The 12,178-nt window shown below is 41.4% G+C and overlaps 1 protein-coding gene across 2 annotated transcripts in view; it reads left to right on the forward strand.

Moving 5' to 3' along the window:
• ZNF831 (zinc finger protein 831) overlaps positions 1–11,167 on the forward strand; it is a 111,129-nt gene extending 99,962 nt beyond the window's left edge. For both annotated transcript variants that reach the window (XM_074406720.1, XM_003932641.3), the window contains 2 exons: positions 4,837–4,994; positions 5,748–11,167. In XM_074406720.1, coding sequence (XP_074262821.1) covers positions 4,837–4,994; positions 5,748–6,593 — 1,004 coding nt within the window. In that variant the 3' untranslated portion in view covers positions 6,594–11,167. The remainder of the gene's footprint in view (positions 1–4,836; positions 4,995–5,747) is intronic.
• The last annotated feature ends 1,011 nt before the right edge of the window (positions 11,168–12,178 follow it).

Raw genomic sequence — 12,178 nt, forward strand, 5'->3', positions numbered from 1 at the left:
CTCATCTGGCCCCTAGGTTATTCTAGGTTATTCTAGTAAGCTTATAACAGTTTTTTTCCACTTCTACTCACCTCTCTCCCCAGTTTGGCTTTGAAATTTAAACTTCTTACGTGGTCACTTGTACTTTACGAGGTCTGAGTCCCTGTTGACTTCCCCACTGTCATTTTGCCCCTTGCCCCTTCATTCACGACCCTCCTTCCACATTGGCCTCCCATGGGTCCCCTACTCCAAGCTGCTTTCCCCTTTAAGGTTTCTGTATTGCTCCTTCTAGAACATCCTTTGTCGACTTGTTCTTTCTCACCCTGAAGGTCTCATTTCTGATGTCGCCTTTCAGAGAGGTCCTCCTTGATTATACAAAACAGTCATCCCTGGTATAAGGACAGAATAAGCCCCCTTGTTACATTCTTCACTACTCCCTGCTTATCATGACTCTACCATTTCTCATTAGTCTCTGGAATAACGTCCTGCTAATTGTTGCTACCTGTAGTACTCTCATTTTCGATCTCACTAATATCCCCATCCTCAATTCATTTCCTTTGTGACCTCGTCACAATATGTGTCTGCTTCCTTTTCTCTGCTTCTCTTTCTTCATCATGGTAGAAGTTCTTGAGGGCCAGTGCCACCTTTGCTTTGTTCTTCTCCGATTCTTCAGGGCGGAGCAAGGTAACGTTGAAGGGGCCCAGGATGTGGTTGTTGAACAAGTGAAAGGAATACCAGAAGCCTGGTTCTGTGCTGTTAGATTACCTGAGTACATGGGAGGGTCAAGGAAAGGTTGTGTGGAAGAAAAAGGCATTGCTTTCTTTCCCAAACCATGCACTTCTCTGTGGATTTTCAAAGTTGATTTGCTCAGGATTAGCACACTTGGTAATCTAGTAACCTACCCCTTGAGATATAAGAAATGAGACTGTTCTTTTGGTTTAAGATGACAGAACACATTTATTTACCTCTACTTTTCTTTCTCTAACAACCCATGAGAGGTTAGTCATTAAAGGTGTTTGTAATGTACAAGCTCACAAGGAGAAACAACTTGGAGAGGAAATGATGCCACTGGTTTGAAAGCTGGAGTGTAGAGTCTAAGTGGGAACTGATGTAACAGACCCCAAGGATTGGAATTTTGATTTAACAGTGGAAAGACTCCCCACAACTCAGATATCGATGGTACCAGGTGTGGCTGAAAACAGGATTGAATGAAAGACTAAGAAGCAATCAGACTTCAAATCCCACCCCACTTGTACTTCTCAGAGCTTAGGAACTTCCCTCACCCTTGCAGAAGACTAAGGACTCAGTCTCTGGACAGCATACAAAATGCTGGGGGACACTTGGCATAATTCGTTCAGCATGGGAGTCAGGGGACTAGATTGAAAATGGGGTTTGAGCAAATGTGAATACTGCATATGAGCCCCCAGAATCTCTTCTCTAATTTTGACTCCAGAATGTAGCCTGGCTTCTATTTTCCAGTCAGGAGACTGGAGGACTCTTCCTGTAGAAGCTGACCAGTACACGTGGAGATCTGCAGATAACTACTTTGGGGTTTCCACTTAAACAGGGCAACCACATAACCCAACAGGAGAGCCCATGCTTGATAGATTGCACTTGTGAAAAACACCAAGTCGGCCTTTGCAGGCCCGTTTCCTAAACATAAGCAGCTAAGATTGCTGTATTTCACAGGAAAGCCGCTAAGCTAAAGAGAGAAATAAAAACAAGAAAACGGAAACAAAGAAACTTGGAAGAGGGACTATATAGGGGGAGGTAAACTTCAACAACAACAACAGACCATTATTAACATGACTAGGGGTAAAAGAGATGTTACAGCCATGAAGTAAGAACAGGATGCTCTAAAAAAAGGAACATGGGAAAGGACTCTTAGAAATTAAAAGCATAATAGCAGACATAGAAACTCATGAATTGGAATATAAAGTTGAGGAAATTTTCCCAAAAGTGAAACAAAAAGACCAAGAAATAGAAAATCAGAGTGAAAAGATAAGAAAAATAGATGAAAGGCCGGGCGCGGTGGCTCAAGCCTGTCATCCCAGCACTTTGGGAGGCCGAGGCAGGTGGATCACGAGGTCAAGAGATTGAGACCATCCTGGTCAACATGGTGAAACCCCATCTCTACTAAAAATACAAAAAATTAGCTGGGCATGGTGGCGCATGCCTGTAATCCCAGCTACTCAGGAGGCTGAGGCAGGAGAATTGCCTGAACCCAGGAGGCGGAGGTTGCGGTGAGCCGAGATCGCACTATTGCACTCCAGCCTGGGTAGCAACAGCAAAACTCTGTCTCAAAAAAAAAAAAAAAAAAAAAAAAAAAAAGAATAGGTGATTATACCAGGAGATCCAGTAACCCAACAATAAGGGCAGTTCTCGAAAGAGAAAAGACAAAACAGAAGGGAAAAAAATCAAAGAAGTAACAGATGAGTTCAAGGGTTCTATTGTACAATATGGTAACTATAGTTAATAACAATGCTTTGTATTCTTAAAAATTACTGAGAGTATATTTTAAGTGTTCTTGCCACAAAAAAGATAAGCATATGGGCTAATACATATGTTATTAATAATCTAAATTTAGTCAACCTACATTGTATATATATTTCAAAACAGTACATTGTACATGAGGAAGAAAAAGGAAATAAAGAAAAACAGAACCATGTTTTTCTAAAACATGAAGACATTCAGCTTGAAAGAATCGATTGAGTGCCCAGAAAATGAATGAAAATATACCCAGACCGTGATGACACCAGAAATAAAGAAGAGCCTCAGGGAATCCAGAGAGGGAAAAACGAAAAGATTTCATCCAAAGGATCATGAATCATAAATCATATTGTCGCCAGACTTCTCAACAACTAGGACACAATAGAGCCATGTTTGCAACCCCAAAGGGAAATGATTTCCAATTCAGAATGTCATACCTAGCCAAGCTGCCAATTACATCTAAAGAGTTGTACTTCAGGTACCCTTTCTCATGAAACTACTAGAAGTTTTGTGTTAGGAGAGCAGGAGATTAAACCAAGAAAAAAGAAGTTGTGGAGGTTCAGGAACCAGGAAGGAGGCGAAGAGAACCAGGAAAGAAAGAGGTGGAGAGAATCAGCATGGTGGGAATGAATGTAGACCCGGGAGCACAGCCATGCCATAGAGAGCAGTGGTCTACTTGGAGCAAGTTAGAAAGTTTCAAGGAAACATTTCTTGGGAAATGAAATGAAACCTCAGATAATTGGAGAAGTGGTTGGAAAATGATCTTAGATATTTAAGTCTGGCTCATGCCTATAATCCTAGCACTTTGGGAGGCCGAGGCAGTTGGATCAACTGAGGTCAGGAGTTCAAGACCAGTCTGACCAACATGGAGAGACCCTGCCTCTATTAAAAATACAAAAAATTCGCTGGGTGTGATGGTGTGTGCCTGTAATCCCAGCTACTCGGGAGGCTGAGGCAGGAGAATCTCTTGAACTTGGGAGGTGGAGGTTGCAGTGAGCTGAGATCACGCTATTGTACTCCAGACTGGGCAACAAGAGTAAAACTCCATCTCATCTCAAAAAAAAAAAAAAAAAAAAAAAAAAAAAAAAAAAAAAAAAAACACAAAGAAAACAAAACAAAACAAAAGAAGTCCATAGAAAACTCAGTGAAATTTTTAGAAAAACAAAATCATCATTAATTCCAGGGTAAGCAATTTTGGCAGGAAAAGCAACATAATCGTAATATACTACACAATTCAGTGCTAACGGTATTCTCCTAAACATAATAATATAAACATGGAATATTCTCCTAAACAAAAGCAGGCCATCAGAGTTAGAGAACTGTTGAGAGGATAGAGGGGTAAAAAGTGTGCTTGTGTTTGGGGTCATGAAGGTTGAAGAGGAGGGAAGCTAGAAGAAGAGGGAAACCTTCCTCTCTCCCCACGAGAAGTCACAGCTACTAATTCCACAAGATGTAGTTCTCTAACCGTGTTATTAGACTTTTAGGAGGTAAAAATCAAAAGACTCCCAAATGGGGAAAGATGGATAGTTTGGCAGGGGTTGCTGTTTTTTTAATGTGTAGATAGGCTTGACTTTTCAACTGCACATGTGTACCTTTCATCACAATCAAAGCAAATTGAAAAGTGGGTCTAGTGCTTCTTCTCTAGTGACACAGTCGTTTTGGATGTTTCTCTGATCTCATATCATGATGGAACCTACCCTCTCTGAAATTTTGTGGTCCTTTTGACTTGTATGCCAGATCATTAGTGCAGGTGAAGGATGAGGGAAAGACAGGCATGAGAAACCCAAGTCATTAGTGCGGGTAAAGAATGAAGGAAAGGCAGGCATGAGAAATGCTGTTTTGTGGACAGTGTCAGGGCCCTTCTTTCCTTCCACGATCACAACAATAACCACTGCAACAAAACAACAGCATCACGAAAGTCAACCTCATCCCCTGCTGCCCAGCACTCCAGTGGGGATTAGGACATGGTTTATTTCTAGGTTCCCACCATACATTGAGTGAAATGTCTATTTTAGTTAGTTGGCAGTATGGCCAGAGAATTCAAACTGATCTAAATGTACGTAAACAGACATGACTAGGAAGACAACTCTCATGAGAAGCAACATGAGATATAGATACATTTTATAATATGTATCATTCAGGAATTTTTCTACTTTGGGAATTGGTTTCGCCATTTCCTTCCTTCATAATATATTTTACTTGACCCAGTGTGAATTGGTTGGAGATACACTGAGTTCTTGCCCACACCCTGTGAGATGAGGATTAATGAGCTCAGCGGTGGTCATGAAGTCAAACAACCTCCCAGGAAATTACTCTTCGCTAATTTTATAATTCCAGATGTATGTAAATGTGCCTGTCCTGTTTCAGGTCTGTTGCTCGAGGAACCATCTTGTGCCACCTCAGAATCACCTCCTTGTTGTCGGAAGGAAGAGAAGAAGGAAGATGACTGCAGGCAAATCTCAGGAACCCTCTCTCTTGGTACAAGTTCAAGGACTGTCAGGGAAATGGACAAACGAACTGTGCAGGTGGGCGTGATGATTTTGACCTGCCTCTACCTATTCCTGGTCTAGCTTTATAGCTCTGCTTGTTCTTGTTACTCTCGCTCAGTGTGGCAGAACTTGCGCAGATCACCTCATGAAGATTTGCAGCACAGAAAGCCCATTAAGGCAAACAAATACCTCAGAACATTTTTTGTCAAATGACTGAGCAACTTTGGTAGTGAAAACATTGGGATAGTTTCTTTAAAAAAACCCAAGTATCTTATAAATGCACACCTGCATAGAGAGATGGCTGACAGACGTCATAGCAACATGAAGCACCCCCCGGCCCCAGGGCAGATTGTGGGGCTGCGTGTTGAAAACCACTAAAATACGTATCCAGACCGCACTTGGAAAACCACTCATCTGGGGGAAAAAAAAGCCCTTCAATACACAGTCCTATAAAATAGTACATCATGAGCTTCATGAGCAGTGATAACTTAAAAAAGGAAGCTGAGAACTGGTTAGATAATTGAGTGGTTTTGTTTTTCACAAAGCCGGATAAAAGCACATAGATTCTCAGCAACCTATCTTGTATCAGTCAGGAGCTTTATTCGAGTTAATGCACCAATTAGTTATTAATGGAAACTTATTGAGGGCATCATATTGAAGTTCATGCTTGGTAAAGAATCATTAAGACCTCAAGACCTGTTTTCATTGAGAACCACGTTCTGACCACATTTTTCTTTGTACCTATTAACCTTCTTTCCCCCCGTTTTTTTCCTTTGTACTTTGTTGCAGGGTATTTCTCCATCTGCTGGTGAGCATGGTGATTGTACTCCTCACAGCACTGCTGCCACATCAGGAGTATCTCTGCAATCTGACACCAACTTGGCAGTGGTTAATGATACGCCTCTCCCTCCTGGCAGAGGTCTTGACCTTGGGTTGCTGGAGACTCAGCTGCTTCCTTCCCAGGATCCAGTCTCAACAGATCCCACACCATGCATTTTCTCAGATGCTCAAGGGCCTTCTTCCTTTGGGTCCAAAGGAACTTTTCCCCGCCATGGCATTCCTACCTCTGTGGCTGCCATTTGTGTTTCTCTGACAGCGAGAACGGATCACATAACCCAGGGAATTCACAGTGCTGAACCACAAGACCACAGCCAGACCGCGGGGAGGAATCAGATACCACGCTCCCCAGACAGCAGAGCCACAGAAGAGGGCAGAGCACAGACCCTCTTGCCAGGGAGACCTTCATCTGTACAAAGAATTTCAGATTTGGTTCCACTGGGGTCAACTGAAAAAACTCATCTTGAACTACCAGCTTCAGGACCAGGTTCAACTAGTTCACACCAAGAGGAAGGGAGACCGAAGACATATTTTCCTCCCAGAGGCCAGTATGGGTGTGGGGAAACGACTGTCCCCTGCCCCTCTTTAGGAAGTGACAGTGGGAAATGTCAGGGATCTGAATTAATCACTCGGAAGGGTTCTGTGGTTCCTTCTAACCCAGGGCAGCCCATAGGAATTCCTGAAGCCCCTTCTAAATCCCTCAAGAAGAGGAATCTGGAAGGAATAAGAAAGCAAACTCGAGTGGAGTTCACTGACACCAGCAGCGATGATGAAGACCGATTGGTGATAGAAATATGAAGCTTCCAGAGAAAGATGGTGTCTTTGGTCAAAGTCTGTTGTTGACACTTCACAAGTAAATGTCGTCGGGCTGGCAGAAGAACTAAACTCTATCTATGTAACACCTACAGATTAGGAGAGCCACTTTGAGTTCTTTATAAGCCAACTCCGACTGACTCCAGACCCCCAGCTCGGCCACAGCCTTCCCTCGCTCCCCTTGGGTGTGCTCTGCTCACGTTCACGTGGTGCCAGGCAGGGAAGACATGGCAGGAAGCAAACTCTGCAAATGGCCAACATACACAGTGACTTTCAGGCTCGTCTTGTGCACCTGTCCCCCACTGTCTCTCTGCAATCAATTGGCACTAACCAAGAAAGCCACGATCAACACATTTCTCCACAAGTGGACCCCACAGAGTCGAGGCAACTGACTTTCTCCCTTAGTAAATTGAGGGTTTGCTTCCCAGGTGGAGAGCATGCTTGGGATAATTGGAGAAGTTTGACAAAGAGACAGGGGTGTGAATTGGGCAGGAAGAGACTTCTGTTCATTTTGGAGACAAAATTCAGATACATTAAAAAACCGAAGCTTGTTCAGGGTAATTCACATCGTTAGTGGAGTTGTAAATATCCTTAAAAATGCCTATGATCCAGTGAAATGCTGATCGCTTTTAAATTTTGCACAAACGGTCAATGCCTATTGTCAGATGACGCAAACAGCTGCTCTTTTGCCTGGTACCTTTCCTGTGGAGACCTCTGAGACCGCTGGTTTTCCTAGCTCTTGCAAAGGAACATTGTGTTAAAAGTTAATAGAACTGTCTCTCTGTAATGAGTCTTTTTTTTTTTTTTTTTTTTTTGAGAGGGAAAAAGTCACTTATTTTCCTCTGATTCTTTTTGTCACATTGTGCTCTGAGGAATTTCAATTAGAAGGTTACATTTTAGTAATCTGTACAGCTTAAACTGATGCCTGCTCATCGTGACGGGAGCCTTTTAGATTTCCTCCAGAAGCTTCAAGGATACAAAACTAATTGGAGTTTTGACGCTGTTTTACGTCTCAGTAATTTTATTTTCGGGGCTTGGTGTTACTTTGCTGTCAAATTAAATCAGCTTCTGTATTGTGCAAGTCAGAACTGCACAGATAAAATTCCCCAGTATTCCAAGCCAGTGCATCCCTGTGCAGAAGAAAATAGCAGATCTACGCCAGCCAGCCCAGTGAGCAAAGCTTCAGATCCACTGCCTTCCTCTCCCCCTCCTTTCATGGGAGAGGAGAAACTTAAAGAGGTTTACATTGCTACATTTCAAGAAAATTTTATACTTGCTTTTGGTATGACTTTGTACAATTTGAAATTTATAGCTGAGCTCTTTTAACGTTGATGTAATGATGTTCATATGACATCTTGTACTTCAAAGACACAGCAGCAATGCAGAGCATCTCACACATATGAATACACTTTAGTCAGTCTGTGCCTGTGACTAAGTATGGTCAAATTTCAAGTATCTTCATGTGAATTTTCCAATTTTGGTGTTATTCATAGAAAACTTCAATGCCAGACCAGCTTCCCCGGTTACTTAGCATATGTTTGTGGCCATTTCACGTGCACTCATAAATACCCAAGGATTTCAGGACCAGCCAAGAAAAACATAAGGGAGGTAAAAAGGATGTTGGACATTCACTTACTATACTTTTAAACCCAGCAAAAGCAATGTGGTAATTATCTCCCCTTTCGAATGATCCGTGCCACTGTAATAAGAGAGGCAGTGGAGGCAAATGGTTTGAGCCTTGGATGGAGACTGAAGTCCTTACTTTAGCTCAGAAATCTTGGTTAAGAGTTTCTCTGTACCTCAGTTTCCCTAAGTGAGTGTAAGACAGTTGGACAAGATGAATTGAATGTGTCTCCAAGTTCCAATGTTTCTGAGAGTGGTTGAGAGAGAAGCTGCTCTCTCCTTAAAGTGTGTGGACTCAATGGCTTGAAGACATTCCCCATGGGGAACAACTGCCACGGGAATCTTGCATGCAAGAAGTTTGGGTGGGGACAGAGAGGAACTGAAACACAAATGCCTTCCACCAATTATTGCAGTGAAGAACCTGAGCCTGAAGAAGCTTCATCTAATCTTTTCCCCAGAATTCAGATTTTAGGGTGCAGCCATCCAACCTATACATGTGGCTCATAGTTCAAAACTTAAAAGCAAAACCAGAATACTCCACTATGAATGGAGAAAACCTATCTGTAGGCTGAACTGGCTCCTTTGTCTTAGGAGGCACTGGTCAGAAGGGGAAAAAAGCTGTCTTCCAGATCCCTCCTTTCTGAGCGACTACTGTGGCATCAATGGGATCACTGACGTAAATCAGCAAGTCATAGCTCCAAATAGCAGCAACTTGAGGGTAATGGTGGAAGCTCTGTCCTTCTAGGAACCACTGTTGCTGGCTGTCCCATCCCAACCTAGGTCAAATATAGCAGAAAGTTGATTTCATCTCTAACTCCCTGCGTCTCTTACAGAGGTAGAGTAGGTTGCCAAACCACCTTGCCTCCCTGGTCTTTGGTAGTGGCTGGCAATGTTTACAAGTGTACCTTACTTTATATCAACATGAATTTGTGGAAAAGTTATATTTCAATGGATTTTTAAAAATAAAAAAATGTATTTTGAATGACCCTAAGGGAGTTCGCTCTTGAAAAGCATCCTAAGGTAAAGCGTTTTATTTTTTTGTTGTTGTTTGTTTTTGTTTTTGTTTTTTTTTTTTTAATGAAACTTTTTATAAAGCAACCATCTCTGAGTTTTTAAATCTTAATTTTCTTATGGGCTTTCTTAAAGTGAAATGCAATTATAAGAACACATTTTAAGGGTAACATCAACAACCTGGAAACCCAGCTTGGGTTACTGAAAATAAAACATCAGTATTATCAATTGATAACTACCCCAGTTTTATACTCTGCTTGATGGCTAAGGAAAAACAAATTTACTTAAGAACAAAGCAAACCAGAGTTTAAAGATCAGGATTTCCTTCTTTCCCCAGTGCTGTTAATTTTATTATATCTTTAGGGAGGGGTCTAAACCAACTGGTGCCTTAGTTTCTTTCACAGAGAATAGTTCCAGGGATGCTGGCATGAACTAAGGCAAAGGGCACTGATTTTTTTTTTTTTTTTTTTTTGCCAATCTCAAAAGTGACATTTCCCCATAATGTTCAAGACTCAGCAGGTTCCTCTCTCCAGCTGTACCTACACCCAGCGCCGTCTTGTCGTGAAAGATGTATGGAGGTAGGCTTCAATCCTCCTTCCTTGACAACCTACACTGTTAAGTGACTCAAAGTCATGTGATTTTTGGTGGACAACTAGAATCCTCCTTCTTGTAAAACATGTTGAAAAACAGCCCGTCTCTCCTGTTAGGCTTAACCCTTGAGATTTAAGGCAAAGCTAATAACCGCTTTGGTCCACATCTCATAGTAACCAGGAGAACCTATGGTTCATTTGCCAAGTGATTAAAAAAAAAAGATGGAGGAGGGTATCTCTGAATGTAGTCAAAACACTGCCAATAGTATGATGAGTAATGTAGGGCAAGTCAGACTTTTTCTTCCTCAAATTGCTCTTGTAAAGCTGAGATCGGAAGGGTAACCTTGCAGATGCGTGTTATGACCACAGTCCTTGGCATGAAAGATAAACGATTTGATGTCTCATGCCAAAAAGTATTTCCTTGCATTTACATTCATTACTTAGAATGATCACATTATTCATTTTTTTCCCTAACACAGAAATTTGCATTTTGCACAGAATTTGCCTGGTGCAGCAGATTTTTATAGTTATGGAAACTGTCATCATTATCGGAATGTGCTGCTGCTCAACTCCCCAGACATAATTTAATATGGTGAGGAGAAAATCGCCTGCCTGGTTCTATGGGCGATCATATTTCCACTGCTGCAGCAAACCAGGCTTGTGTATTTTTCTTCAGTTGTTATTCCCGTAGTTCATCAAGGGAGACACTTTGGCTTTGGAAACACTACATTTCTCAATACTTAAGCACAATTTCTTGTCCTTATTTTTCGGAAATCATTAAATGTAAGGGTCAGGACCTAGAAACTCTTATGTGCTAGATTTCTACCCTGTATGATTCTTTTCATCATCCATGCTTTGTACTTAGGTAGGAATATATATACATAATTTGGTCTGAAGAAGTATAGGAACATTTGAGCACATTACTTCACCCCTGGAAGAATAGGAGCCAGGTGAAAATATGAGCCTCTGCCACTTGGAGCGCTAGAGGATGATGGACTATCTTAGGTGGGCGGTCAGCTATTGAGGATTTACTACTCAATCGGTTGTTCACAATCAGGGAAGTGATTGGTTTCTTGGTTGTCGAAATTTCTTTATGTGGTTAAATTATTTTGTTTCGATAAAAATAAAACTTAAAATGCAAGTGTCTCGTGATTTGTCAACATTTTAAGCAAAACCACTTCAAAGCATATCCTATATCAATTGGACATCTGATTATTCCCAGTCATTGACCAAACAGTTCATCTGCTATACTGGTATCCCATTACACTCAACAAAGGGATTTGGTAATGTCAGATGATCTCCTTTTCTCTTGACGTTTCCTTTTCACACGTGGCTTGTCATTATCTGCTGTATTTTATAGTCCATAACGTAGGAATCTGGTTTTAAATTCTTAAATGTAGTGTAACTTTGAAGACACAGGAGTGCACGATCCACAGTGCAATAATCCAGAATCTTTTCCTCTTGGAATTGATGTTTTTTGGACATTTAACATTATTCATTAACAGAAAAAAATCCTTAAAATCTAGCTTCTTGTGAAGGTGATTTATGTACTCCTTGCAAGAATAAGTAGACTTACTTTGACAGCCCAATACAGTATTATTAGTCTATGTACATACTTCTTGAAGACACTTGAAGCCAATGGAGCACAATTCATTGAAAGGAAAAGTGGGACTGAGAATGTGGAAGGAGCAGATACACTAATTGATAGCTCTTAATAGCTTTTCTCCAAACTCGTCAAACTGTGATTATTATGATTAATCTATTTGTTCCAAACCTCAGTCATCTGAGAACCATCTTAATGCTTTTTGCTATATGTAGCAACATGACACATGTGGGTATATTAATACTTTTATTTAAATTATTTCTCTCCAGAATTCACAGTTGCAGTAGGACATGCTTCTGGAGCCTACATGTAGCAGGACATTAATTGGTGATAATTTAATTAAACTCCAAAATCATCCCCCTGCCCTGCTCCTTTTCACCTTGAGGAGAAAGAGCCAGGAGAAAGGATGACATGTCTATGAGCCCCAAGCACACTGGAACACTGAGATGTAGAGAGCTGGAGTAGCCCACCCTGCTGGGGGAATCAGCAGCAAGCCTGCTGTGAACTTTGGTTGAACTTCAGAGAAGTGAAACCATAATAGGAGGATATGTATGTCTTGGGGTAGAACAGACGGACTTAGAGAGAGATAAACTAGCTTTCACTGACCTTGCTGCAAGATAGTTTTTAGCAAAAGGATGTTAACTAAAGTATGAGAATAATAACCACAGGCTATTCTAAGTAATTGCACTCTCCCTCTGCCATGTGCTTTGTGAACGTATAAAATAAAGTACACTGAGACGGGT

Source organism: Saimiri boliviensis, chromosome 9 (genome assembly GCF_048565385.1).
Source record: "Saimiri boliviensis isolate mSaiBol1 chromosome 9, mSaiBol1.pri, whole genome shotgun sequence".
Taxonomy (NCBI): domain Eukaryota; kingdom Metazoa; phylum Chordata; class Mammalia; order Primates; family Cebidae; genus Saimiri; species Saimiri boliviensis.